General features: G+C 41.3%; 1 protein-coding gene across 1 annotated transcript; it reads right to left on the bottom strand.

Annotated features, from left to right (window-relative positions):
• Nucleotides 1-150: 150 nt before the first annotated feature.
• On the bottom strand, nucleotides 151-25,482 carry eppk1 (epiplakin 1). The gene is made up of 3 exons (XM_067612302.1): nucleotides 25,343-25,482; nucleotides 19,727-19,849; nucleotides 151-18,263 (listed from the first exon to the last, which is right to left on the bottom strand). Exon 3 carries the CDS (start codon nucleotides 18,255-18,257, stop codon nucleotides 1,140-1,142), a length of 17,118 nt encoding a protein of 5,705 aa, XP_067468403.1. The 5' UTR covers nucleotides 18,258-18,263; nucleotides 19,727-19,849; nucleotides 25,343-25,482; the 3' UTR covers nucleotides 151-1,139.

Genomic DNA, 25,482 nt, shown 5'->3' with positions numbered 1-25,482 from the left:
GGTTCTAGAAATTTTGTGAGCCCATGTGAGAGCTCTTCAACCAAGAAATTTAATTTGTACAGTATGTGGTGTACTGAGCTTCACACACCAAAACCAGCATGACAGCTCCAAAAATGTCAAATTTATTGAATAGAAGACAAGATATAGTACTCACATCTCACTTATTTATTGGGCCACACAATGAAACAGTTTAGAAAATAAAGGTTTTACAATAATATTAAAATCCAGTAAATGCATGGCTGGAATCCAGGTGAAGTCAGAGCAGGCCTAGCATAACTAATTGTCACTCTACTCCCATTTTACTTGAGTAGAAAATACAACATATTTCAATATAATAAAGCTCTAGGCCAAATGTTACAAAATATAACTAAGTCCAGCTTCTGTAGGCAAGGTAAAAGTAAGGTTAGCTGAAACTCATCTAGTTGCGTTAGATTTGATGCATGGATTTGTGTGTGTAAGAACAATCAAATCTATAGATCCCTCAAATAGCATAAACCAACATTAAATCAAGGAAATTATGTATAAAATTCAAAATTTGTGATCTTTGACAGTCACTGCCATGTATGTATACAAAGAATACCAGTATTGTGTATCAGATAAGGACTGACAACAAAAAAGACTTGGGCCAAAAATATATCCAATATTTTTCAATGTTAACTTATCCTGAAGTCACAGCAGACATTTGACATATCAAATGCAGTTATAATTTATAACATTTAAGTCCCAATGTGTTGAATTTTAATAAGATCGCGGCATTTTCTCAATTTGTTCAGAAATTACACAACTGTTCATGAAAAATGTTTTAAGGCACATGGTGAACAAAAAGTAGTTTGTTTTTTTAACAGAAACATCTATTCCTGTGATAGCATAAACCATTTTCTCTGACACGTTTTTCATTCTATTCTCCAATCATGCATCACCATGAGTATTACATACAGCACAATATACATGTCATTTTCTCACAAACTTTCTTCAGCCACAAACTATTCAAAGAAGCAATGCAGTAATTTGTTGTGAGATTATTTTGGGACAAAGAGAGAAAATAGTCCTAAGTGCAATAATGAGTAACCTGCACTAAAAAAGCATCAAGTGATGCAAGCAAAACACAACAACAAATGTTTCTAAGAAAGGTCTTTTCTTCACTTATGCAAGGGCAATAAAGAAAGGCCTGTGATGGGATCTGTGACACATCTCTCAACCAGCTGGAGATAGGTGAGGTTCTCTTGTGTGTTGGGATCAAAAAAGCCCTTGGTATCATCATCAGGATCAGACAGAATCTGGTTCATTTCCTCATCAAAGTAACCTCTTTGGTATGCCACCTGTACAGGCACTCTGTGACTGTGCACTGGGTCAATTATTCCTCCTGTGGCAATTTGTGCTTCAAGGAGACGAATTCCATGATCTTTGACAATGAGATCTTTTTTCAGGGCCTGAAACAAAGATATTGTGTTTCCAGTGTAAGGATCTTTATATCCTGTAACTGCTCGTTCTGCTGAAAGCAGTTTGTTTTTCCACTCACTGCCAACCACTCCTTGGGCTACAGCTTCCTCTACGGACAGTTTCTTGTTCTTCACTGGGTCAATGACAAAGCCAGTGGCAGCTTGGGCTTCCAGCAGTACCAGAGATGTACCAGGGGTCAGTAGGCCTTTGCTTTTGGCTTCATGGATGCTTAGGGTCTTTTTGGTGGACTGCAGGTACACTCCTGCAATGCTGTTGGTCCCCTCCAAGTACTTCCGGACAGAGTCCATTTCACTCACTTCTCTCACTGTGACTTTTCCAGCGCTAAGATCTTTGTAGAGGTCCTCATTGATGATTTGTGATTCAAGCAGCTCAGTAGCACTGACATCCTTTCTTATTCCATGGAACTTTTCAACTTGACTTGTCTCTGTGATTGTAGTAGTTATAGTAGTTTTTGTTGTGCTGCTGTCCAGTTTTGTTTCTGGTACTTGATATTTGGTGATTGATGATGATGATGAGGTTGTTGTGGTCTGCTGCTGAATGATCGTCAAGATGATCTCCAAGAAGCGTTCAACTGTGATCGCCCCAGACTTGTACTGTTGCACAAGCTCTCTCCTCTTCTCCTCTGTGACATATTTGGAGTACAAGAGATCCCACAGTGACACTGTTATTCCATGATATTTCCCCCCTGCTCTAGTTGTTGTTGTAGATTTCAGAATGAGTTTTGTTGCCTCATCAACAAAGAAATAAAACTCGCCTTTCTTCACAATGACCAGCAAACTAAGGCCCGTGATGGGATCTGTGACACATCTCTCGACTAGCTGGAGATAGGTGAGGTTCTCTTGTGTGTTGGGATCAAAAAAGCCCTTGGTATCATCATCGGGATCAGACAGAATCTGGTTCATTTCCTCATCAAAGTAACCTCTTTGGTATGCCACCTGTACAGGCACTCTGTGACTGTGCACTGGGTCAATTATTCCTCCTGTGGCAATTTGTGCTTCAAGGAGACGAATTCCATGATCTTTGACTATGAGATCTTTTTTCAGGGCCTGAAACAAAGATATTGTGTTTCCAGTGTAGGGATCTTTGTATCCTGTAACTGCTCGTTCTGCTGAAAGCAGTTTGTTTTTCCACTCACTGCCAACCACTCCTTGGGCTACAGCTTCCTCTACGGACAGTTTCTTGTTCTTCACTGGGTCAATGACAAAGCCAGTGGCAGCTTGGGCTTCCAGCAGTACCAGAGATGTACCAGGGGTCAGTAGGCCTTTGCTTTTGGCTTCATGGATGCTTAGTGTTTGTTTGGCGGACTGCAGGTACACTCCTGCAATACTGTTGGTCCCCTCCAAGTACTTCCGGACAGAGTCCATTTCACTCACTTCTCTCACTGTGACTTTTCCAGCGCTAAGATCTTTGTAGAGGTCCTCATTGATGATTTTCGATTCAAGCAGCTCAGTAGCACTGACATCCTTTCTTATTCCATGGAACTTTTCAACTTGACTTGTCTCTGTGACTGTAGTAGTTATAGTAGTTTCTGTTGTGCTGCTGTCCACTTTTGTTTCTGGTACTTGATATTTGGTGATTGATGATGATGATGAGGTTGTTGTGGTCTGCTGCTGAATGATCGTCAAGATGATCTCCAAGAAGCGTTCAATTGTGATCGCCCCAGACTTGTACTGTTGCACAAGCTCTCTCCTCTTCTCCTCTGTGATGTATTTGGAGTACAAGAGATCCCACAGTGACACTGTTATTCCAAGATATTTCCCCCCTGCTCTAGTTGTTGTTGTAGATTTCAGAATGAGTTTTGTTGCCTCATCAACAAAGAAATAAAACTCGCCTTTCTTCACAATGACCAGCAAACTAAGGCCTGTGATGGGATCTGTGACACATCTCTCGACTAGCTGGAGATAGGTGAGGTTCTCTTGTGTGTTGGGATCAAAAAAGCCCTTGGTATCATCATCGGGATCAGACAGAATCTGGTTCATTTCCTCATCAAAGTAACCTCTTTGGTATGCCACCTGTACAGGCACTCTATGACTGTGCACTGGGTCAATTATTCCTCCTGTGGCAATTTGTGCTTCAAGGAGACGAATTCCATGATCTTTGACTATGAGATCTTTTTTCAGGGCCTGAAACAAAGATATTGTGTTTCCAGTGTAGGGATCTTTGTATCCTGTAACTGCTCGTTCTGCTGAAAGCAGTTTGTTTTTCCACTCACTGCCAACCACTCCTTGGGCTACAGCTTCCTCTACGGACAGTTTCTTGTTCTTCACTGGGTCAATGACAAAGCCAGTGGCAGCTTGGGCTTCCAGCAGTACCAGAGATGTACCAGGGGTCAGTAGGCCTTTGCTTTTGGCTTCATGGATGCTTAGTGTTTGTTTGGCGGACTGCAGGTACACTCCTGCAATACTGTTAGTCCCCTCCAAGTACTTCCGGACAGAGTCCATTTCACTCACTTCTCTCACTGTGACTTTTCCAGCGCTAAGATCTTTGTAGAGGTCCTCATTGATGATTTTTGATTCAAGCAGCTCAGTAGCACTGACATCCTTTCTTATTCCATGGAACTTTTCAACTTGACTTGTCTCTGTGATTGTAGTAGTTATAGTAGTTTCTGTTGTGCTGCTGTCCACTTTTGTTTCTGGTACTTGATATTTGGTGATTGATGATGATGATGAGGTTGTTGTGGTCTGCTGCTGAATGATCGTCAAGATGATCTCCAAGAAGCGTTCAATTGTGATCGCCCCAGACTTGTACTGTTGCACAAGCTCTCTCCTCTTCTCCTCTGTGATGTATTTGGAGTACAAGAGATCCCACAGTGACACTGTTATTCCATGATATTTCCCCCCTGCTCTAGTTGTTGTTGTAGATTTCAGAATGAGTTTTGTTGCCTCATCAACAAAGAAATAAAACTCGCCTTTCTTCACAATGACCAGCAAACTAAGGCCTGTGATGGGATCTGTGACACATCTCTCGACTAGCTGGAGATAGGTGAGGTTCTCTTGTGTGTTGGGATCAAAAAAGCCCTTGGTATCATCATCGGGATCAGACAGAATCTGGTTCATTTCCTCATCAAAGTAACCTCTTTGGTATGCCACCTGTACAGGCACTCTGTGACTGTGCACTGGGTCAATTATTCCTCCTGTGGCAATTTGTGCTTCAAGGAGACGAATTCCATGATCTTTGACTATGAGATCTTTTTTCAGGGCCTGAAACAAAGATATTGTGTTTCCAGTGTAGGGATCTTTGTATCCTGTAACTGCTCGTTCTGCTGAAAGCAGTTTGTTTTTCCACTCACTGCCAACCACTCCTTGGGCTACAGCTTCCTCTACGGACAGTTTCTTGTTCTTCACTGGGTCAATGACAAAGCCAGTGGCAGCTTGGGCTTCCAGCAGTACCAGAGATGTACCAGGGGTCAGTAGGCCTTTGCTTTTGGCTTCATGGATGCTTAGTGTTTGTTTGGCGGACTGCAGGTACACTCCTGCAATACTGTTGGTCCCCTCCAAGTACTTCCGGACAGAGTCCATTTCACTCACTTCTCTCACTGTGACTTTTCCAGCGCTAAGATCTTTGTAGAGGTCCTCATTGATGATTTTTGATTCAAGCAGCTCAGTAGCACTGACATCCTTTCTTATTCCATGGAACTTTTCAACTTGACTTGTCTCTGTGATTGTAGTAGTTATAGTAGTTTCTGTTGTGCTGCTGTCCACTTTTGTTTCTGGTACTTGATATTTGGTGATTGATGATGATGATGAGGTTGTTGTGGTCTGCTGCTGAATGATCGTCAAGATGATCTCCAAGAAGCGTTCAATTGTGATCGCCCCAGACTTGTACTGTTGCACAAGCTCTCTCCTCTTCTCCTCTGTGATGTATTTGGAGTACAAGAGATCCCACAGTGACACTGTTATTCCATGATATTTCCCCCCTGCTCTAGTTGTTGTTGTAGATTTCAGAATGAGTTTTGTTGCCTCATCAACAAAGAAATAAAACTCGCCTTTCTTCACAATGACCAGCAAACTAAGGCCTGTGATGGGATCTGTGACACATCTCTCGACTAGCTGGAGATAGGTGAGGTTCTCTTGTGTGTTGGGATCAAAAAAGCCCTTGGTATCATCATCGGGATCAGACAGAATCTGGTTCATTTCCTCATCAAAGTAACCTCTTTGGTATGCCACCTGTACAGGCACTCTGTGACTGTGCACTGGGTCAATTATTCCTCCTGTGGCAATTTGTGCTTCAAGGAGACGAATTCCATGATCTTTGACTATGAGATCTTTTTTCAGGGCCTGAAACAAAGATATTGTGTTTCCAGTGTAGGGATCTTTGTATCCTGTAACTGCTCGTTCTGCTGAAAGCAGTTTGTTTTTCCACTCACTGCCAACCACTCCTTGGGCTACAGCTTCCTCTACGGACAGTTTCTTGTTCTTCACTGGGTCAATGACAAAGCCAGTGGCAGCTTGGGCTTCCAGCAGTACCAGAGATGTACCAGGGGTCAGTAGGCCTTTGCTTTTGGCTTCATGGATGCTTAGTGTTTGTTTGGCGGACTGCAGGTACACTCCTGCAATACTGTTGGTCCCCTCCAAGTACTTCCGGACAGAGTCCATTTCACTCACTTCTCTCACTGTGACTTTTCCAGCGCTAAGATCTTTGTAGAGGTCCTCATTGATGATTTTTGATTCAAGCAGCTCAGTAGCACTGACATCCTTTCTTATTCCATGGAACTTTTCAACTTGACTTGTCTCTGTGATTGTAGTAGTTATAGTAGTTTCTGTTGTGCTGCTGTCCACTTTTGTTTCTGGTACTTGATATTTGGTGATTGATGATGATGATGAGGTTGTTGTGGTCTGCTGCTGAATGATCGTCAAGATGATCTCCAAGAAGCGTTCAATTGTGATCGCCCCAGACTTGTACTGTTGCACAAGCTCTCTCCTCTTCTCCTCTGTGATGTATTTGGAGTACAAGAGATCCCACAGTGACACTGTTATTCCATGATATTTCCCCCCTGCTCTAGTTGTTGTTGTAGATTTCAGAATGAGTTTTGTTGCCTCATCAACAAAGAAATAAAACTCGCCTTTCTTCACAATGACCAGCAAACTAAGGCCTGTGATGGGATCTGTGACACATCTCTCGACTAGCTGGAGATAGGTGAGGTTCTCTTGTGTGTTGGGATCAAAAAAGCCCTTGGTATCATCATCGGGATCAGACAGAATCTGGTTCATTTCCTCATCAAAGTAACCTCTTTGGTATGCCACCTGTACAGGCACTCTGTGACTGTGCACTGGGTCAATTATTCCTCCTGTGGCAATTTGTGCTTCAAGGAGACGAATTCCATGATCTTTGACTATGAGATCTTTTTTCAGGGCCTGAAACAAAGATATTGTGTTTCCAGTGTAGGGATCTTTGTATCCTGTAACTGCTCGTTCTGCTGAAAGCAGTTTGTTTTTCCACTCACTGCCAACCACTCCTTGGGCTACAGCTTCCTCTACGGACAGTTTCTTGTTCTTCACTGGGTCAATGACAAAGCCAGTGGCAGCTTGGGCTTCCAGCAGTACCAGAGATGTACCAGGGGTCAGTAGGCCTTTGCTTTTGGCTTCATGGATGCTTAGTGTTTGTTTGGCGGACTGCAGGTACACTCCTGCAATACTGTTGGTCCCCTCCAAGTACTTCCGGACAGAGTCCATTTCACTCACTTCTCTCACTGTGACTTTTCCAGCGCTAAGATCTTTGTAGAGGTCCTCATTGATGATTTTTGATTCAAGCAGCTCAGTAGCACTGACATCCTTTCTTATTCCATGGAACTTTTCAACTTGACTTGTCTCTGTGATTGTAGTAGTTATAGTAGTTTCTGTTGTGCTGCTGTCCACTTTTGTTTCTGGTACTTGATATTTGGTGATTGATGATGATGATGAGGTTGTTGTGGTCTGCTGCTGAATGATCGTCAAGATGATCTCCAAGAAGCGTTCAATTGTGATCGCCCCAGACTTGTACTGTTGCACAAGCTCTCTCCTCTTCTCCTCTGTGATGTATTTGGAGTACAAGAGATCCCACAGTGACACTGTTATTCCATGATATTTCCCCCCTGCTCTAGTTGTTGTTGTAGATTTCAGAATGAGTTTTGTTGCCTCATCAACAAAGAAATAAAACTCGCCTTTCTTCACAATGACCAGCAAACTAAGGCCTGTGATGGGATCTGTGACACATCTCTCGACTAGCTGGAGATAGGTGAGGTTCTCTTGTGTGTTGGGATCAAAAAAGCCCTTGGTATCATCATCGGGATCAGACAGAATCTGGTTCATTTCCTCATCAAAGTAACCTCTTTGGTATGCCACCTGTACAGGTACTCTGTGACTGTGCACTGGGTCAATTATTCCTCCTGTGGCAATTTGTGCTTCAAGGAGACGAATTCCATGATCTTTGACTATGAGATCTTTTTTCAGGGCCTGAAACAAAGATATTGTGTTTCCAGTGTAGGGATCTTTGTATCCTGTAACTGCTCGTTCTGCTGAAAGCAGTTTGTTTTTCCACTCACTGCCAACCACTCCTTGGGCTACAGCTTCCTCTACGGACAGTTTCTTGCTCTTCACTGGGTCAATGACAAAGCCAGTGGCAGCTTGGGCTTCCAGCAGTACCAGAGATGTACCAGGAGTCAGCAGGCTTTTGCTTTTGGCTTCATAGATGCTTAGTGTTTGTTTGGTGGACTGCAGGTATACTCCTGCAATGCTGTTGGTCCCCTCCAAGTACTTCCGGACAGAGTCCATTTCACTCACTTCTCTCACTGTGACTTTTCCAGCGCTAAGATCTTTGTAGAGGTCCTCATTGATGATTTTCGATTCAAGCAGCTCAGTAGCACTGACATCCTTTCTTATTCCATGGAACTTTTCAACTTGACTTGTCTCTGTGACTGTAGTAGTTATAGTAGTTTCTGTTGTGCTGCTGTCCACTTTTGTTTCTGGTACTTGATATTTGGTGATTGATGATGATGATGAGGTTGTTGTGGTCTGCTGCTGAATGATCGTCAAGATGATCTCCAAGAAGCGTTCAATTGTGATCGCCCCAGACTTGTACTGTTGCACAAGCTCTCTCCTCTTCTCCTCTGTGATGTATTTGGAGTACAAGAGATCCCACAGTGACACTGTTATTCCATGATATTTTCCCCCTGCTCTAGTTGTTGTTGTAGATTTCAGAATGAGTTTTGTTGCCTCATCAACAAAGAAATAAAACTCGCCTTTCTTCACAATGACCAGCAAACTAAGGCCTGTGATGGGATCTGTGACACATCTCTCGACTAGCTGGAGATAGGTGAGGTTCTCTTGTGTGTTGGGATCAAAAAAGCCCTTGGTATCATCATCGGGATCAGACAGAATCTGGTTCATTTCCTCATCAAAGTAACCTCTTTGGTATGCCACCTGTACAGGCACTCTGTGACTGTGCACTGGGTCAATTATTCCTCCTGTGGCAATTTGTGCTTCAAGGAGACGAATTCCATGATCTTTGACTATGAGATCTTTTTTCAGGGCCTGAAACAAAGATATTGTGTTTCCAGTGTAGGGATCTTTGTATCCTGTAACTGCTCGTTCTGCTGAAAGCAGTTTGTTTTTCCACTCACTGCCAACCACTCCTTGGGCTACAGCTTCCTCTACGGACAGTTTCTTGCTCTTCACTGGGTCAATGACAAAGCCAGTGGCAGCTTGGGCTTCCAGCAGTACCAGAGATGTACCAGGAGTCAGCAGGCTTTTGCTTTTGGCTTCATAGATGCTTAGTGTTTGTTTGGTGGACTGCAGGTATACTCCTGCAATGCTGTTGGTCCCCTCCAAGTACTTCCGGACAGAGTCCATTTCACTCACTTCTCTCACTGTGACTTTTCCAGCGCTAAGATCTTTGTAGAGGTCCTCATTGATGATTTTCGATTCAAGCAGCTCAGTAGCACTGACATCCTTTCTTATTCCATGGAACTTTTCAACTTGACTTGTCTCTGTGATTGTAGTAGTTATAGTAGTTTCTGTTGTGCTGCTGTCCACTTTTGTTTCTGGGACTTGATATTTGGTGATTGATGATGATGATGAGGTTGTTGTGGTCTGCTGCTGAATGATCATCAAGATGATCTCCAAGAAGCGTTCAATTGTGATCGCCCCAGACTTGTACTGTTGCACAAGCTCTCTCCTCTTCTCCTCTGTGATGTATTTGGAGTACAAGAGATCCCACAGTGACACTGTTATTCCAAGATATTTCCCCCCTGCTCTAGTTGTTGTTGTAGATTTCAGAATGAGTTTTGTTGCCTCATCAACAAAGAAATAAAACTCGCCTTTCTTCACAATGACCAGCAAACTAAGGCCTGTGATGGGATCTGTGACACATCTCTCGACTAGCTGGAGATAGGTGAGGTTCTCTTGTGTGTTGGGATCAAAAAAGCCCTTGGTATCATCATCGGGATCAGACAGAATCTGGTTCATTTCCTCATCAAAGTAACCTCTTTGGTATGCCACCTGTACAGGCACTCTATGACTGTGCACTGGGTCAATTATTCCTCCTGTGGCAATTTGTGCTTCAAGGAGACGAATTCCATGATCTTTGACTATGAGATCTTTTTTCAGGGCCTGAAACAAAGATATTGTGTTTCCAGTGTAGGGATCTTTGTATCCTGTAACTGCTCGTTCTGCTGAAAGCAGTTTGTTTTTCCACTCACTGCCAACCACTCCTTGGGCTACAGCTTCCTCTACGGACAGTTTCTTGCTCTTCACTGGGTCAATGACAAAGCCAGTGGCAGCTTGGGCTTCCAGCAGTACCAGAGATGTACCAGGGGTCAGTAGGCTTTTGCTTTTGGCTTCATAGATGCTTAGTGTTTGTTTGGTGGACTGCAGGTATACTCCAGCAATGCTGTTGGTCCCCTCCAAGTACTTCCGGACAGAGTCCATTTCACTCACTTCTCTCACTGTGACTTTTCCAGCGCTAAGATCTTTGTAGAGGTCCTCATTGATGATTTTCGATTCAAGCAGCTCAGTAGCACTGACATCCTTTCTTATTCCATGGAACTTTTCCACTTGACTTGTCTCTGTGATTGTAGTAGTTATAGTAGTTTCTGTTGTGCTGCTGTCCACTTTTGTTTCTGGTACTTGATATTTGGTGATTGATGATGATGATGAGGTTGTTGTGGTCTGCTGCTGAATGATCGTCAAGATGATCTCCAAGAAGCGTTCAATTGTGATCGCCCCAGACTTGTACTGTTGCACAAGCTCTCTCCTCTTCTCCTCTGTGATGTATTTGGAGTACAAGAGATCCCACAGTGACACTGTTATTCCATGATATTTCCCCCCTGCTCTAGTTGTTGTTGTAGATTTCAGAATGAGTTTTGTTGCCTCATCAACAAAGAAATAAAACTCGCCTTTCTTCACAATGACCAGCAAACTAAGGCCTGTGATGGGATCTGTGACACATCTCTCGACTAGCTGGAGATAGGTGAGGTTCTCTTGTGTGTTGGGATCAAAAAAGCCCTTGGTATCATCATCAGGATCAGACAGAATCTGGTTCATTTCCTCATCAAAGTAACCTCTTTGGTATGCCACCTGTACAGGCACTCTATGACTGTGCACTGGGTCAATTATTCCTCCTGTGGCAATTTGTGCTTCAAGGAGACGAATTCCATGATCTTTGACTATGAGATCTTTTTTCAGGGCCTGAAACAAAGATATTGTGTTTCCAGTGTAGGGATCTTTGTATCCTGTAACTGCTCGTTCTGCTGAAAGCAGTTTGTTTTTCCACTCACTGCCAACCACTCCTTGGGCTACAGCTTCCTCTACGGACAGTTTCTTGCTCTTCACTGGGTCAATGACAAAGCCAGTGGCAGCTTGGGCTTCCAGCAGTACCAGAGATGTACCAGGGGTCAGTAGGCTTTTGCTTTTGGCTTCATAGATGCTTAGTGTTTGTTTGGTGGACTGCAGGTATACTCCTGCAATGCTGTTGGTCCCCTCCAAGTACTTCCGGACAGAGTCCATTTCACTCACTTCTCTCACTGTGACTTTTCCAGCGCTAAGATCTTTGTAGAGGTCCTCATTGATGATTTTCGATTCAAGCAGCTCAGTAGCACTGACATCCTTTCTTATTCCATGGAACTTTTCAACTTGACTTGTCTCTGTGATTGTAGTAGTTATAGTAGTTTCTGTTGTGCTGCTGTCCACTTTTGTTTCTGGTACTTGATATTTGGTGATTGATGATGATGATGAGGTTGTTGTGGTCTGCTGCTGAATGATCGTCAAGATGATCTCCAAGAAGCGTTCAATTGTGATCGCCCCAGACTTGTACTGTTGTACAAGCTCTCTCCTCTTCTCCTCTGTGATGTATTTGGAGTACAAGAGATCCCACAGTGACACTGTTATTCCTTGATATTTCCCCCCTGCTCTAGTTGTTGTTGTAGATTTCAGAATGAGTTTTGTTGCCTCATCAACAAAGAAATAAAACTCGCCTTTCTTCACAATGACCAGCAAACTAAGGCCTGTGATGGGATCTGTGACACATCTCTCGACTAGCTGGAGATAGGTGAGGTTCTCTTGTGTGTTGGGATCAAAAAAGCCCTTGGTATCATCATCGGGATCAGACAGAATCTGGTTCATTTCCTCATCAAAGTAACCTCTTCGGTATGCCACCTGTACAGGCACTCTGTGACTGTGCACTGGGTCAATTATTCCTCCTGTGGCAATTTGTGCCTCAAGGAGACGAATTCCATGATCTTTGACTATGAGATCTTTTTTCAGGGCCTGAAACAAAGATATTGTGTTTCCAGTGTAGGGATCTTTGTATCCTGTAACTGCTCGTTCTGCTGAAAGCAGTTTGTTTTTCCACTCACTGCCAACCACTCCTTGGGCTACAGCTTCCTCTACGGATAGTTTCTTGTTCTTCACTGGGTCAATGACAAAGCCAGTGGCAGCTTGGGCTTCCAGCAGTACCAGAGATGTACCAGGAGTCAGCAGGCTTTTGCTTTTGGCTTCATAGATGCTTAGTGTTTGTTTGGTGGACTGCAGGTATACTCCTGCAATGCTGTTGGTCCCCTCCAGGTACTTCCGGACAGAGTCCATTTCACTCACTTCTCTTACTGTGACTTTTCCAGCGCTAAGATCTTTGTAGAGGTCCTCATTGATTATTTTTGATTCAAGCAGCTCAGTAGCACTGACATCCTTTCTTATTCCATGGAACTTTTCAACTTGACTTGTCTCTGTGATTGTAGTAGTTATAGTAGTTTTTGTTGTGCTGCTGTCCACTTTTGTTTCTGGTACTTGATATTTGGTGATTGATGATGATGATGAGGTTGTTGTGGTCTGCTGCTGAATGATTGTCAAGATGATCTCCAAGAAACGTTCAATTGTGATCGCCCCAGACTTGTACTGTTGCACAAGCTCTCTTCTCTTCTCCTCTGTGATGTATTTGGAGTACAAGAGATCCCACAGTGACACTGTTATTCCTTGATATTTCCCCCCTGCTCTAGTTGTTGTTGTAGATTTCAGAATGAGTTTTGTTGCCTCATCAACAAAGAAATAAAACTCGCCTTTCTTTACAATGGATAGTAAGTTTAGGCCTGTCATTGGATCAGTGACACACCTCTCAACCAGCTGGAGATATGTGAGATTCTCTTGTGTGTTGGGATCAAAAAAGCCTTTGGTATCATCATCGGTATCAGACAGAATCTGGTTCATTTCCTCATCAAAGTAACCTCTTTGGTATGCCACCTGTACAGGCACTCTGTGACTGTGCACTGGGTCAATTATTCCTCCTGTGGCAATTTGTGCTTCAAGGAGACGAATTCCATGATCTTTGACTATGAGATCTTTTTTCAGGGCCTGAAACAAAGATATTGTGTTTCCAGTGTAGGGATCTTTGTATCCTGTAACTGCTCGTTCTGCTGAAAGCAGTTTGTTTTTCCACTCACTGCCAACCACTCCTTGGGCTACAGCTTCCTCTACGGACAGTTTCTTGTTCTTCACTGGGTCAATGACAAAGCCAGTGGCAGCTTGGGCCTCCAGCAGAGTCAGAGATGTACCAGGGGTCAGCAGGCCTCTGGTTTTGGCCTCATAGATGCTCATAACCTTCTTTGTAGACTCAACTCTGACACCTGCTATACAGTTGGTAGCTCCAAGGTACTTTTGTATCGATTCCATTGTGTCAACATTGTCTTCAGTTACCTCCCCTTGTATAATCTGGGTGAAAAGCTCCTTTGAGATAATTTTTGACTCATACAGCTCACTGGCTGAGACCTGCTTTCTTAGTCCTTTGAACTTTTTTTCTTTGGATGATACCTCAGTAATGATCACCGTGAGTATTTCAATGATCTCCTCTATTTTCATGGCTCCTGTCTTGTATTGTTTAATGAGCTGCTCCCTCTTTTGCTTTGATATGTATTCAGAGAGCAACACTTCCCACAATGTCACCTGTTTGTTTTTAAATTTTCCTGCATTTATGGCAATAGTTTTGTTTTTGAATGCATTCTCTATCTGCTCATCTGTGTGAAATATGGAGGATTTCTCTTCATACAGGGGTAGAAGAAGAAGCCCAGTTTCAGGATCTTTCTCACTTCGTTTCATCAACTGAAGGTAGGAGAGGTTTTCTTTGGTATTTGGGTCATAGAATCCCCTTGCATCATCAGTGGGGTTCAACAGAATGTTGCTTATTTCCTCATCCAGATATCCCTTTTTAATAGCAACATGAATAGGCAGTCTGTGACTTTGATTCGGGTCAATGATTCCTCCAGTTGCTATCTGTGCCTCAAGAAGACGAATGCCATCACTTCTTTGAATCAACTGTTTATTCATAGCTTCAAACACTGATACTGTTGCATCTGTGTATGGATCTTTATAGCCAGTGACAGCTCGTTCAGCTGAGAGAAGCTGCTCATGTACATCTGGTCCAATTACTTTCTCTTTTGCTGCTTCATCAACAGTATAGAACTTGTTTTTGAGAGGATCGATGACCCATCCTGTTGCAGCTTGTGCTTCAAGCAGTAGAAGTGCAATGCCAGGTGTCAACAGATCGTTCTTTTTTGCTTCATATATGCTCATTATTTTCTGGGATGGATGAACCTTGATTCCAGCAATTCTTCCGGTTCCATTCAGGTATCCTCTCACAGATTCGCGTTGGGTTACTTCTTCGAAAGAGAGTTTTCCTTCTTTCATCTGTTTGAATGTATCTGCATCAATAATATCAGAATCCAGTAGTTGTTGTGCAGAGACAGGCTTTCTCAAGCCCATTATCATTTTGGGAGTTTCACTCTTCTCCAGGTTTTCAATGGTAGAAATCACTAATGTGATTATGGTGTGTGTGCTAATCTTCCTTGTTCTGTATTTTTCAATGAATTCAAGCCGCTGATCCTCAGTGAAGTACCTTGAGTGAATCAAGTCCCATAGGGAAATTGATTTTCCTGAGTAGCGTCCTACTGATATGCTCACACCTGTCTTTTCAAACTCTTGCTTTATCTCTGTGTCAGTGTACATTTTTGCCTTTGTTCCCACAGCTTTTGGTGTGTCATTCAGTGGCAGGAGAAACAATCCTGTTTCCTCATCTTTTACGCATCTACCCAACATCTCCATGTATGTGAGATTGTCTTGTGTCTTTGGGTCAAAAAAGCCTTTTGTGTCATCAGTTGGGTCAGATAGGATTTGATTAAGTTCTGCATCAAAATATCCTTTTCTGTATGCAACCTTGAGAGGTAAGTGAAGACACTTTAAGGGATCAATGATACCACCTGTTGCAATCTGGGCCTCAAGTAAACGGATGCCATGTTGTTTGACTATTAGATCCTTTTTCAAGGCTTGGAAAAGTGAGATCTTTTGGCCAGTATATGGATCTCTGTAACCTGTGACAGCCCTCTCTGCAGACAAAAGCTTTTCATACACCTGTGGACCAATTACTTTTTCTCTGAGAGCTTGTTCCACTGTAAGTTTTTTGTTTTTCAAAGGCTCAACAATGAACCCAGTGGCTGCTTGTGCTTCAAGGAGGCAAAGGGCAGTGCCAGGTGTGAGAATACCAATTCTCTGTGCCTCAGAGATGCTTAACTTCTGATTGGAGGGTTGCAGTATCACCCCAGCTACGCAACTTTTTCCTTGTAGGTAGTTTCTCACACTGTCCATTTTCATCACCTCAGTGCTTGTCATCTGTCCATCAATCAAACTGTTGTAAGTGTTTTCATCCAAAATGTCAAGCTCCACAAGATCCACAACAGACACCTCTCCCCTGAGGCTTTCAAAGTTCAGCCCTGCTTGCTGTTTTATTTCCTTACTCTCGATGATCTCCAAAATGGTCACAATGATTTGCTCAACTGTGATTTTCCTTGACTTGAAGAGTTTGAAAAACTCCTGTCTTTTGTCCTCAAAGATATACTCTGAATTGATAAGATCCCACAGTGTTGTGTGCTTGCCCCTGAATCTGCCATACTTAACAGTAACTGTTGTTGTTTTGAATATTTCCTTAATGTTGTCATCTATGTTAATTTTGTTACTTTTGCTTTTGAGTGGCAAGAGACACAGACCTGTACTGGGGTCTGTGACACATCTGGCCATGAGCTGCAAGTATGTCAGGTTGTCATGGGTGTTAGGGTCAAAGAATCCTTTGGTGTCATCACTTGAATCACTCAGGATCTGATTCATTTCCTCATTAAAGTATCCCCTCTTGTAGGCCACATGGACAGGAATGCGATGGCTGTTCACAGGGTCAATGATCCCACCAGTGGCAATTTGTGCCTCCAGGAGTCGAATTCCATGGTCTTTTAGGATGAGGTCTTTTTGCATGGCTTGGAACAAAGAGATTATTTTGCCATCATATGGATCTTTGTACCCAGTAACCGCTTTCTCTGCTGAGCGGAGCTTTTGACAGACATCAGGGCCCACAACCTTCGCTTTGACAGCATCATCCACTGAAAACTTTCTGTTTCCAATTGGGTCAATAATGAAGCCTGTTGCTGCCTGTGCCTCCAGTAGAATCAGAGCAGTTCCTGGCATCAGTTTTCCTTTTTGTTTGGCCTGGTAGATGGTCATGATTTGGGAATCAGGAAGAAGAATACCTGCAATACTGTCTTTCCCCTGTAAGTACACATTTATGTTTTCATCTTCTATAACTTCCTTCACAGACTTTTTCCCCTTTTTCAGATCCTCGAGGACCTCCTCACTGATTATATCTGCCTCCACAAGCTGTTTGGCTGTGACAGTTTCTCTGATGCCTTCAAAGACGACTTTAGTTGTTTTCACAGACTTCTCTATGACTTCCAGGACCATTGTGATGACCATCTTGATATTGAGCTTCCCCTCTCTGTACTTTTGAATGATGTCTCGCCTCTGGTGTTCATCAAAGTATTCTGACATCAGTAGTTCCCACAGAGATACTGTCATTCCCATGTACTTTCCACAGGTCACTTTCACCCTCTCCTCTTTGAAGGCCATTTTAGTTTGGTAGTCAATGAAGTTGAAATTCAACCTGTCTGACTTATTAAGGAGAGGAAGGAGGCACAGTCCAGTGACGGGATCAGTGACACACCTTTCCATCAGCTGAAGATATGTGAGATTATCTTCTGTGTTTGGGTCAAAAAACCCTTTTGTGTCATCCCCGGAATCCTCTAGTATGGTGTTCATTTCTTCATTGAAATAACCTCTCTTGAAGGCAACTTCTGTGGGAAGTCTGTGACTGTTGATTGGGTCTATTATTCCACCTGTGGCAATTTGCGCCTCAAGTAGGCGGATCCCATGTTCCTTTACGATCAAATCTTTTGACAGTGCTTGAAACAGGGATATAGTTTCACCTGTGTATGGGTCCTTGTATCCAGTTACTGCTCGCTCAGCAGAAAGCAGCTTTGCATGACATTCTGGGCCAAAAAGTTTGTTTTTGATGGCCTCATCTACAGTGAACTTTTTATTTTCTACAGGATCAATCATGAATCCTGTTGCAGCTTGTGCCTCTAGTAGAACTAGTGCTGTTCCAGGCATCAGTATGCCTTGCTTCATGGCTTGATAAATGCTCATTCTCTGATTGGATGAGAGTACTGCAATGCCTGCAATACTGCCTTTGCCCTCCAGGTATTCTTTCACCGTCTCCATCAACATCACATCCTGTGTTGTGGTCTTCCCCTTCTGTAGGTCATCAAATATTTCTTTGTCAATGATCTTTGATTCAAAAAGTTCAGTGGAGGAAATGCCTCTTCGCAGACCTTTGAAGGTGATGCAGACAGGAAGGAGCAATAGTCCTGTGTCAGGTTCTTTAATGCATTTCTCCAGGAGGTTTTGGTAGTTGAGATTTTCTTGTGAGCTTGGATTGTAAAACACTTTGAGCTCTGACATCTGGTCATTGAGCAAACCTTTTTCATAGTAGCCCTTCTTAATCGCAGATTCAACTGAAATATTTGTCTTCTCCACAGGATCAAACAGGCCCTTTGTGGCTATCTGTGCTTCAAGCAGCCTCAATCCATAATCTCTTGGCACCAAATCTTTATGCATAGCTTGGAATACAGATATCATTTCTTTGGTGTAAGGGTCTACATAGCCACTGATGGCTTTCTCTGCTGTGAGGAGTTTCTCTTTCATCTCCGGTCCAACTATTTCCTCTTTAACAGCATCTGCGACAGAAAGTATTCGATTGTTTATTGGGTCTACGATACCCACTGTGGCAGCTTGTGCTTCAAGCATTGCTAATGCTGTTCCTGGCTTAAGCAGACGTTTTTTCATGGCTTGATATATGGTTATCTTCTCCTTTGTCTTCTCCAGAAATATGCCACCCACAGGTCCACGGACTTCTGTGTAGCCATTTTGCTTCATCTCAGTATCTTGACTGATGGAGTCCATCTTGGCCTAAAGAGCGTTGATAACACAGAGACAGTTGCTTAAATTGGTTTGGATATTGCATGCATTGTCTCAAAGTAACATTAAAAATATCTACCACTACATTTCACAGATATGAATATTCTTGTCACAAGATACTCTGCACAGTATTAAAATCATATCTAATCCCTTATGATAGTATTTCCTAGTCCACCCTTTCACGAGCTGCGTATATTAAGTATTATTAGGTACCACTAGCTAAACAATAATGCAGTTCAGTACAACAGCCCTACAATAAAATCCCCCCTTCATGATAGTCATAATGTTCATTTTTTTGTTGAAACTGTTTTAGAGAGGTGTTGTTAAAACTTTATGGATCTTTTTTAGGTTGTAGTTTATAATACTGAGACACTTGAAAGGTGTCTCTAATTTGTATCGGTGAGGGTGGACTATACTGGAAACAGCTAGCAGTACCTAATAAACCAGCAACTTAGTGTATATATGGATATACAAAATGACATGGTGTTTTTTCATTTAGACTTAAATTTGTGCAATTATTCATCATATGCCTATTATTCAGACTTTCTCCAAATAGGATGTACTAAGAGGTTTTGTAAGATTAATTTATCTTACAGTTTTGTTTTGTTTTTTCACTTTTTTATCTTACAGTAGGATCACCTATACAGTATATCTTAATGAAATTTTAGGGTCTGGGCTGCTCATGAGTTTAGTATGGAATCCAAAACTCATCCTGGATTTTCTTGCATTTTGCATATCTTTGCATTCCCTCACAATGTTCCCTCTTGCTATTTTTACAAGTTTGACACAGATTACTTTCAATTATGGACTACTTGTAAACCTTGGTTAGCCTGACATGGTTCTTCGGCCATGACTTTATTGAATTTGTACTGTCTGCTTTTTATAATCTTTCAGTTGAAGCCAGAGTCTAAATATATTTTTGCCAAGAATGTAGTGTTTATTCTGTGAAGTAAATGCTAAGTTTTTGTTAATGAATAATGTAAACTTTTTGTCCTCCAAACTCTAAATGAAGAGAAGACAATGGCACAATACCACTTTAACAGCATGTTGAACATGTAAACATGATGTTCACTGTGGTTGGCGTCTGCTGATTTGGAATTGCAGCAAAAGTGTTTTTTCAAAGTAATTCAAACACTTTTGCAGAGAATGCAAAAGTATTTTAAACAAAATTTCCCACCATGGCCCCCGTGAGGATGTCATTCATAAATTAATGGCATTTGAGTTCAGCCCATAAAGTGTCAAAATAATTATTTGCCTGTGTGTGAAACTACAGAGGTATAGAAACATCCAACTTCAGTTTGATTTCCTCAAACAATAACAGCCCAAATATTAAGTTTTCACTTGGTGATGTGGGAAGGTAAAGGTTTCTTTTTCCCTTTAAAGTCAGAGAGCTGAACTTAAATGACAACCAATACAAAACAATATATGGTCTGTCTTCCAACTATATATCAAACCTTTTATTTTCCTTGTGAGTCTGGCAGCCTCCAATCTACGGATGCGATGCTCCGGGCCGTTCCAGGATAAAGACCAAAGGTTTCTAGGCTGGTCAGAGCCCCAAGGGCTTTGAAACTCTGTCCCTGTGAAGATAAGACAAGTGAGGTAAGTTTCATCTCAATCAAATCTCTCACGCTACATATTTATGACTTGAAATTATTATTACTTTATTTGTTTTTTATCTTTTATTGCAGCTGTGGATATACTTTTATTACATATCAGATTAGTTATCAACAGTAACAAGATTATGACAAAGATATTGATATAATTAAGTACAACTCTGAAGCCACAAGTTGTACACATACCAATACAAATGCTATTTTGCCATCAATGCAAGTTACCTCAATTGATACAAAACTTCTCTGAAATACTTTTCTGTTATTTGACATATACACTTTTCAGTGGTGAACCTTGACGATTAGAGCTAGGCCTTCAGCTCAGCCCCGCCCCCACCCCATGAAAAAAAACACACACCAAAAAAGCAGCAACAGGGCAAAAGATTTTGTGGGGGAGCATTACACTATTTAACTTAAAACAGTTACTAGATGTGTACACAAAACTATCTTTATAAACCTACAATAACATTTAAGATGTAACTGGAGCATTACAAACAAAAACAAACAACATGACAAAGGAGCCTTGAATGAAGACATGACAAACATAACTACAGCATGTGCGGAGAGCTAAGCTAGAAGCAACATAGCTCTGGCCTAGAGGGATGATTTTTGGTGCCACCCACTACATATCAAAATGTGACTGACAAATTCACATGTGACTTTTTAAACAAACACACGGCTACAGCCTTCTGTCCTGGTTATGAAGTCCAAACTAATGAGTTAGCCAGTTAACCTTTTCTCTGCCTAGAGACAACAACAAAAAAATCTGATTGGATAATTCTATTTTCATGGTTTAAGGACAGTAACCCCTTCATTTCTGAAGCAAACACGATAGGAAATGAGGCTCCAATTAGAACTAGAAGAGAATAGTTAGTAAATGAAAGAGATTAAATGTAACATGTAAAATACTGATATGTTTGGCCTTTTCTGAAGGCCTAGAAGGCAGTACAGACTACCTTTTTGTAGATCCAAAAAGTCATTTTTAGCTATTTTTAATTAATCAAAATTGTCAAGAGATCTGCATAGTGAGTACCTCTAATAGAAGCTTTATCCTACAGAATGTAAGTACCTCAATGCAATTTCTTGAATGTGGAGCCCAAGTAGACAGTAGTCTTTCCTCTGCATGCTTATAGTAATTAATGCATTAGTACATGTTGTGTGTACAAAGGTTACGTTTTATAAATTTTCTTTTTTTTTTTGTCCCTCCACAGATTAGAAAAGAAATGAACCCCCCAAACATTGTTTAAGTTCACAGAACTGTATTTTAAAGTCTTGTGGAGATCCCAAAGTTTCTAAAGATGCAACACACGTCAGGATGAATTTTGTGGAAATGTGTATAAAATGATGCACAGGACATCTAGAATATTTACATTTGATGGAACGGTGCAGCCATAAAAAACATGGAGTCATGAGCGTCTTATACAAGCATCTTATACTAAATACAACAAAAACAAGCTGAAACTCAATTTATATGATGCCTTCAGACTATCAGAAGATGATGAACTTAAATAGGGGGGAAAATCAATTTAAAAGCTGATTTATTTACCAGATGGTTAAGTCAGTAAATACATCAATAAAGTTTAAATCTAACCCTAGAATGCAAAAAACAATTAAACGTTTTTTGGATAATCTTTTTGTATTTTCAGTGAGGGAAGTTTTTCCTAAGAAAAGATTGAAATCAAAAGTAAAAGAGAAGGTAATGTATTGAATAAAAATGTGCAGAAGTCCCCAAAACATTCAAGTTTGAACACATTCAGTGCTGTGAAAGAAACTGTGGGCAGAATACTGTTTTCCACCCCGTCTGCTGATAGGTTAGCTGTGTTTTATGTGAAAGATGATGTCATACCAACCCTTAGCAGTGAACATAATCACTCTCACAAAAAGGGTGTGGAGTGGAATTTAGCCATGAAGTTCCCAACCCTGCTCACTGTTTTTATACTCAACAGAGGATAAATCTGGGCTGAGGACAAGGCTTTATTCTGTACATAATTATTTCCATATGTTACTTACTGTGAGGAAGTTTACAGAAAACCCCATTATATAGACATCTTCATTAGCTTTACTGTATGAGATGGAAATCACCAGCTGTCATTCAAGCATTTTCTTTAGAATTGCTGGTGAGTACCACAGTGTTAAAAATAGTTCTCTACCTTCAGTCATGATCTCAGTAGACTAAAGGTGTGTACAGTTTTTCACTACACGCAGTGAGGCACCTGCGAGGTTGCAGTCACGACATCATAACTATGAAAACCTACAGGCCAAACAACACAAATGTTTGCACATATATAAAGCAGACTGAAGCCTGTCTATTTGTACAACAACAGCAGCAGCCCTGCAGTGCTGCAGTGTCTCAGTACTTCAGCTGCTGAACTTGCTGTTTGACATGTCACTCACTTTGTAAATGTTTCAAAAGATGTTGAACATTCACTTTACATTTATTACACCCTATGAGTTTGCTTATCACATCATAAAGTCAAATACCACACCTGCACAAAGTTTTGAAGTTAAACATAGTACAGATGTTGAACATTGCCGCATTGTTTGCTGTTCACAGCCTGCTCTTTGCAAAGTACATAGGTACCACCTTCACCATCTTTACTTTCCTGCCCCGGGAGAGATAATATTGATTATGTAGAATAGTTCCCATGTAAAACTAAACACTTAATATTGAAGTTATCTTTTTTGCCTAGTATTGGACCTGCAGGACAAGATTTTGCACTTGTATTGTCAGAAGAACAAGTAAAGACATGCAGATACACCTCATTTTCTGTTTGCGGTGTATCATTAATTGAGTTCTAATTGGAGTTGCAACCAACAATTATTTCCATTATCGGATAATTGTTTGGTCTATAAAACATTTTAAAATATGAAATAGGGTCATTACTGTTTCAATTAGAGCCCAAGGCAGTGTCCTTAGATATCTTGTTATATTGAACATATTCACTTTACTATGATGTAAGACAAGAAAAAGCAGCAAATTCTTGCATTTTAAAAGCTGGAACCAGGTTCTGTTTGACAATTTTTGCTTGAAAATGACAATCGCTTATCAAAATAGTTGCCAATTCATTTCCTGTCAATAAACAAATCAAACTAAATCCAGTGACATCACCATTAATTTAACAGGTCATGAGAGCTCTATGTCAATACTGATTCATACTTTCAGCCTACAAAGCAAATCCAATTGACTTTGAATTGATATTTCATGATAGATGATTGACAACCTTTTTACACCAGTAGTTTGATAAGGAAATGGTCTCCTAATTTGTTGATTAGAGAGTAAAATGGGTGAAACTTTTTTCCCAAGGAAGACATAATGAGTTTGACAAATACAAATTGAGATTACGCCTACTTGTCTAAATTAGTTATAAGACTTCTAACTGTTTGCCTGGGTCCAGACCTCTGAATCCACCCACTCCACCAAGTCGGGTTGACTGAAATGGAGTAACAAGTAACAAGTTTATAATTCTGTCTGATATCAGGCAATCTAACTGTAGCTTTAACTGAGCCAAGAATCTGTCTGATTGACAAGAAGATTTGACGGTTGACAAGAACCCAAACCTGCTAACTCTGTGCCTCAAAGGAAAAAATTTGTTCATAAGATGACCTATTTCCTCTCACCTTTGGGTTACATACAAATGGCTCATTGTATCATATCTGTGTCTTTATCATTGAACTGCATTCTTGATACCATCTCAGCCAAAAAAAACAGGAATGGATGAGGCAATGGAGTATCGTTTTGAGTGTTACATAATAGTTTCTGTGGCTGTAGAAAGTGTTGGATTCTCATTATGTGTGTCATTAGCTCAGGGGGAGATGTGGACAGTGTCTAGACATGTTGAGAGCTTTCATTCAGACATACACGCCTATAGGTTAAAAAAAAAAACGTGGTTATCTTTACGTGTGGTTAAAGGTAGTCAGCAAAGAATGTTTGCTCTCCCCTTTTATCAGAAGGGTGTTGGCTGATAGTGCAGGATAAAGTTATTTATTCACGTCATTTGGCTTCAACAAGACTATCTCAGACCATAAATAAATGGACATACACACATAATGTTAATGTTATGTAAAAGAAGAAAGCTATACACCCACTAACAGTCGGTTAGTCAAGTGGGTGGTATGAGGTGGTAAACTTATCTCGGACTTTCAGCTACTTAAATTAAAAATGTCATGACAGCTCTGTTGGAGCTCAGAATTCATCCCTAAGGGCTGCTTTATTACAGACAATTCTGCTGTATAAAGCAGGAATCTGTGTGTAACACCTGACCTGATGTTTAGGAGAACACAGAACATACTGTCAGATGTTGATGAAGTTAACAGTTAACTGTTAATGAGGTTACAGCTACTGTGCCTCGTGCGTAAATGCGCACAGCCTCTTTCTCATTTTGGAGACGCACTTATTGTTTCAGCTACTGTGTGATGCTGCAGCCAACTGTGACGCACGACCAGCTGCACATCAGTACTGATGTTTCTGCGATATCCCGGGTACACTCAGAGACACCTGAACAACATTACTGTAAGATTCATCTAACATGTTTCAGACCTGCCACATTAACAGCTGTATTTTATCATTTGACATTTCAGTAGATTATGTTATAGATGCGAAATACCGGAGAAGTAAAAGAAGCAAAATACACGAAAGCTGGTTTGTGATTGTGGATCCGCTAATTAAAGACCCGCAATTTGAGGCTTTTGTGCTCTCTGCGGTTTTCATTATGGATCAATCTATATGTTGATATGTGGAGAAAAGCCTGAAACACTGGAAACAGCTCCGCTCATTCAATCAGACGCAAAACAACGGCCCTCAGCTTCAAAACTTTATGGGTGTGTCTGTGCCGTCATCTCATCAGACCTTGAGATGGGACAGATAGCGAATGCAAATGATGCGCAATTCATAGTGTTATCAGCGACCACAACCCATTCTTTGTGAATTCGCTCGTTACTTTTTATTTGACCAAACCGACAACTAAACTTTAAAACACGGACAGCGGGAACGTTTACCTGAGGGTCGACTCACGGTATACTTCCGAGTTCGAGACCGCCTTGTATTCTGAGAATATCCCATATTGTTTACGGTTTTTGTTAATTATACACAGATTAGCAGTGACACACACACACACACACACACACACACACACACACACACACACACACACACACACACACACACACACACACACTCCATTCAGTGTCACGTCAGCAAAAGCAGACGGAAAACATATACCCACCGCGCTGACATGAGGAAGACCAGCTATATGACAAGTTTTTGGTACGAACTAAATATTCATAAAAAACAACTATTTCAGCTTTGCCGAACACCGTATCCTCCCTCATCCTTACATAAAACAACACTCTCATTGAATGAACTGGCCTTTCTTTGAGAACTTTCACATATAAACTTAGCAAAAAAAAATAAATAAATGTTATTGCAGTTTCCATTACCAATCTCAAAGAGCTTGTTCTTACCAGAGGGTGTTGCGGAAGTCCCAACTCTACGCTGGTTAGCGGTCTGTCACAGCTGGAGTGAGAGAAATTGGGATTCCCAACATCTCAGAGGAAGTCCTCTGAGCTCACTGTCAAATATAGAGCAGGTCCAGCCAGTAAGT

Source organism: Thunnus thynnus, chromosome 15 (assembly GCF_963924715.1).
Source record: "Thunnus thynnus chromosome 15, fThuThy2.1, whole genome shotgun sequence".
Lineage (NCBI taxonomy): Eukaryota > Metazoa > Chordata > Actinopteri > Scombriformes > Scombridae > Thunnus > Thunnus thynnus.
This window is presented reverse-complemented; position numbering and strand designations above follow the sequence as displayed.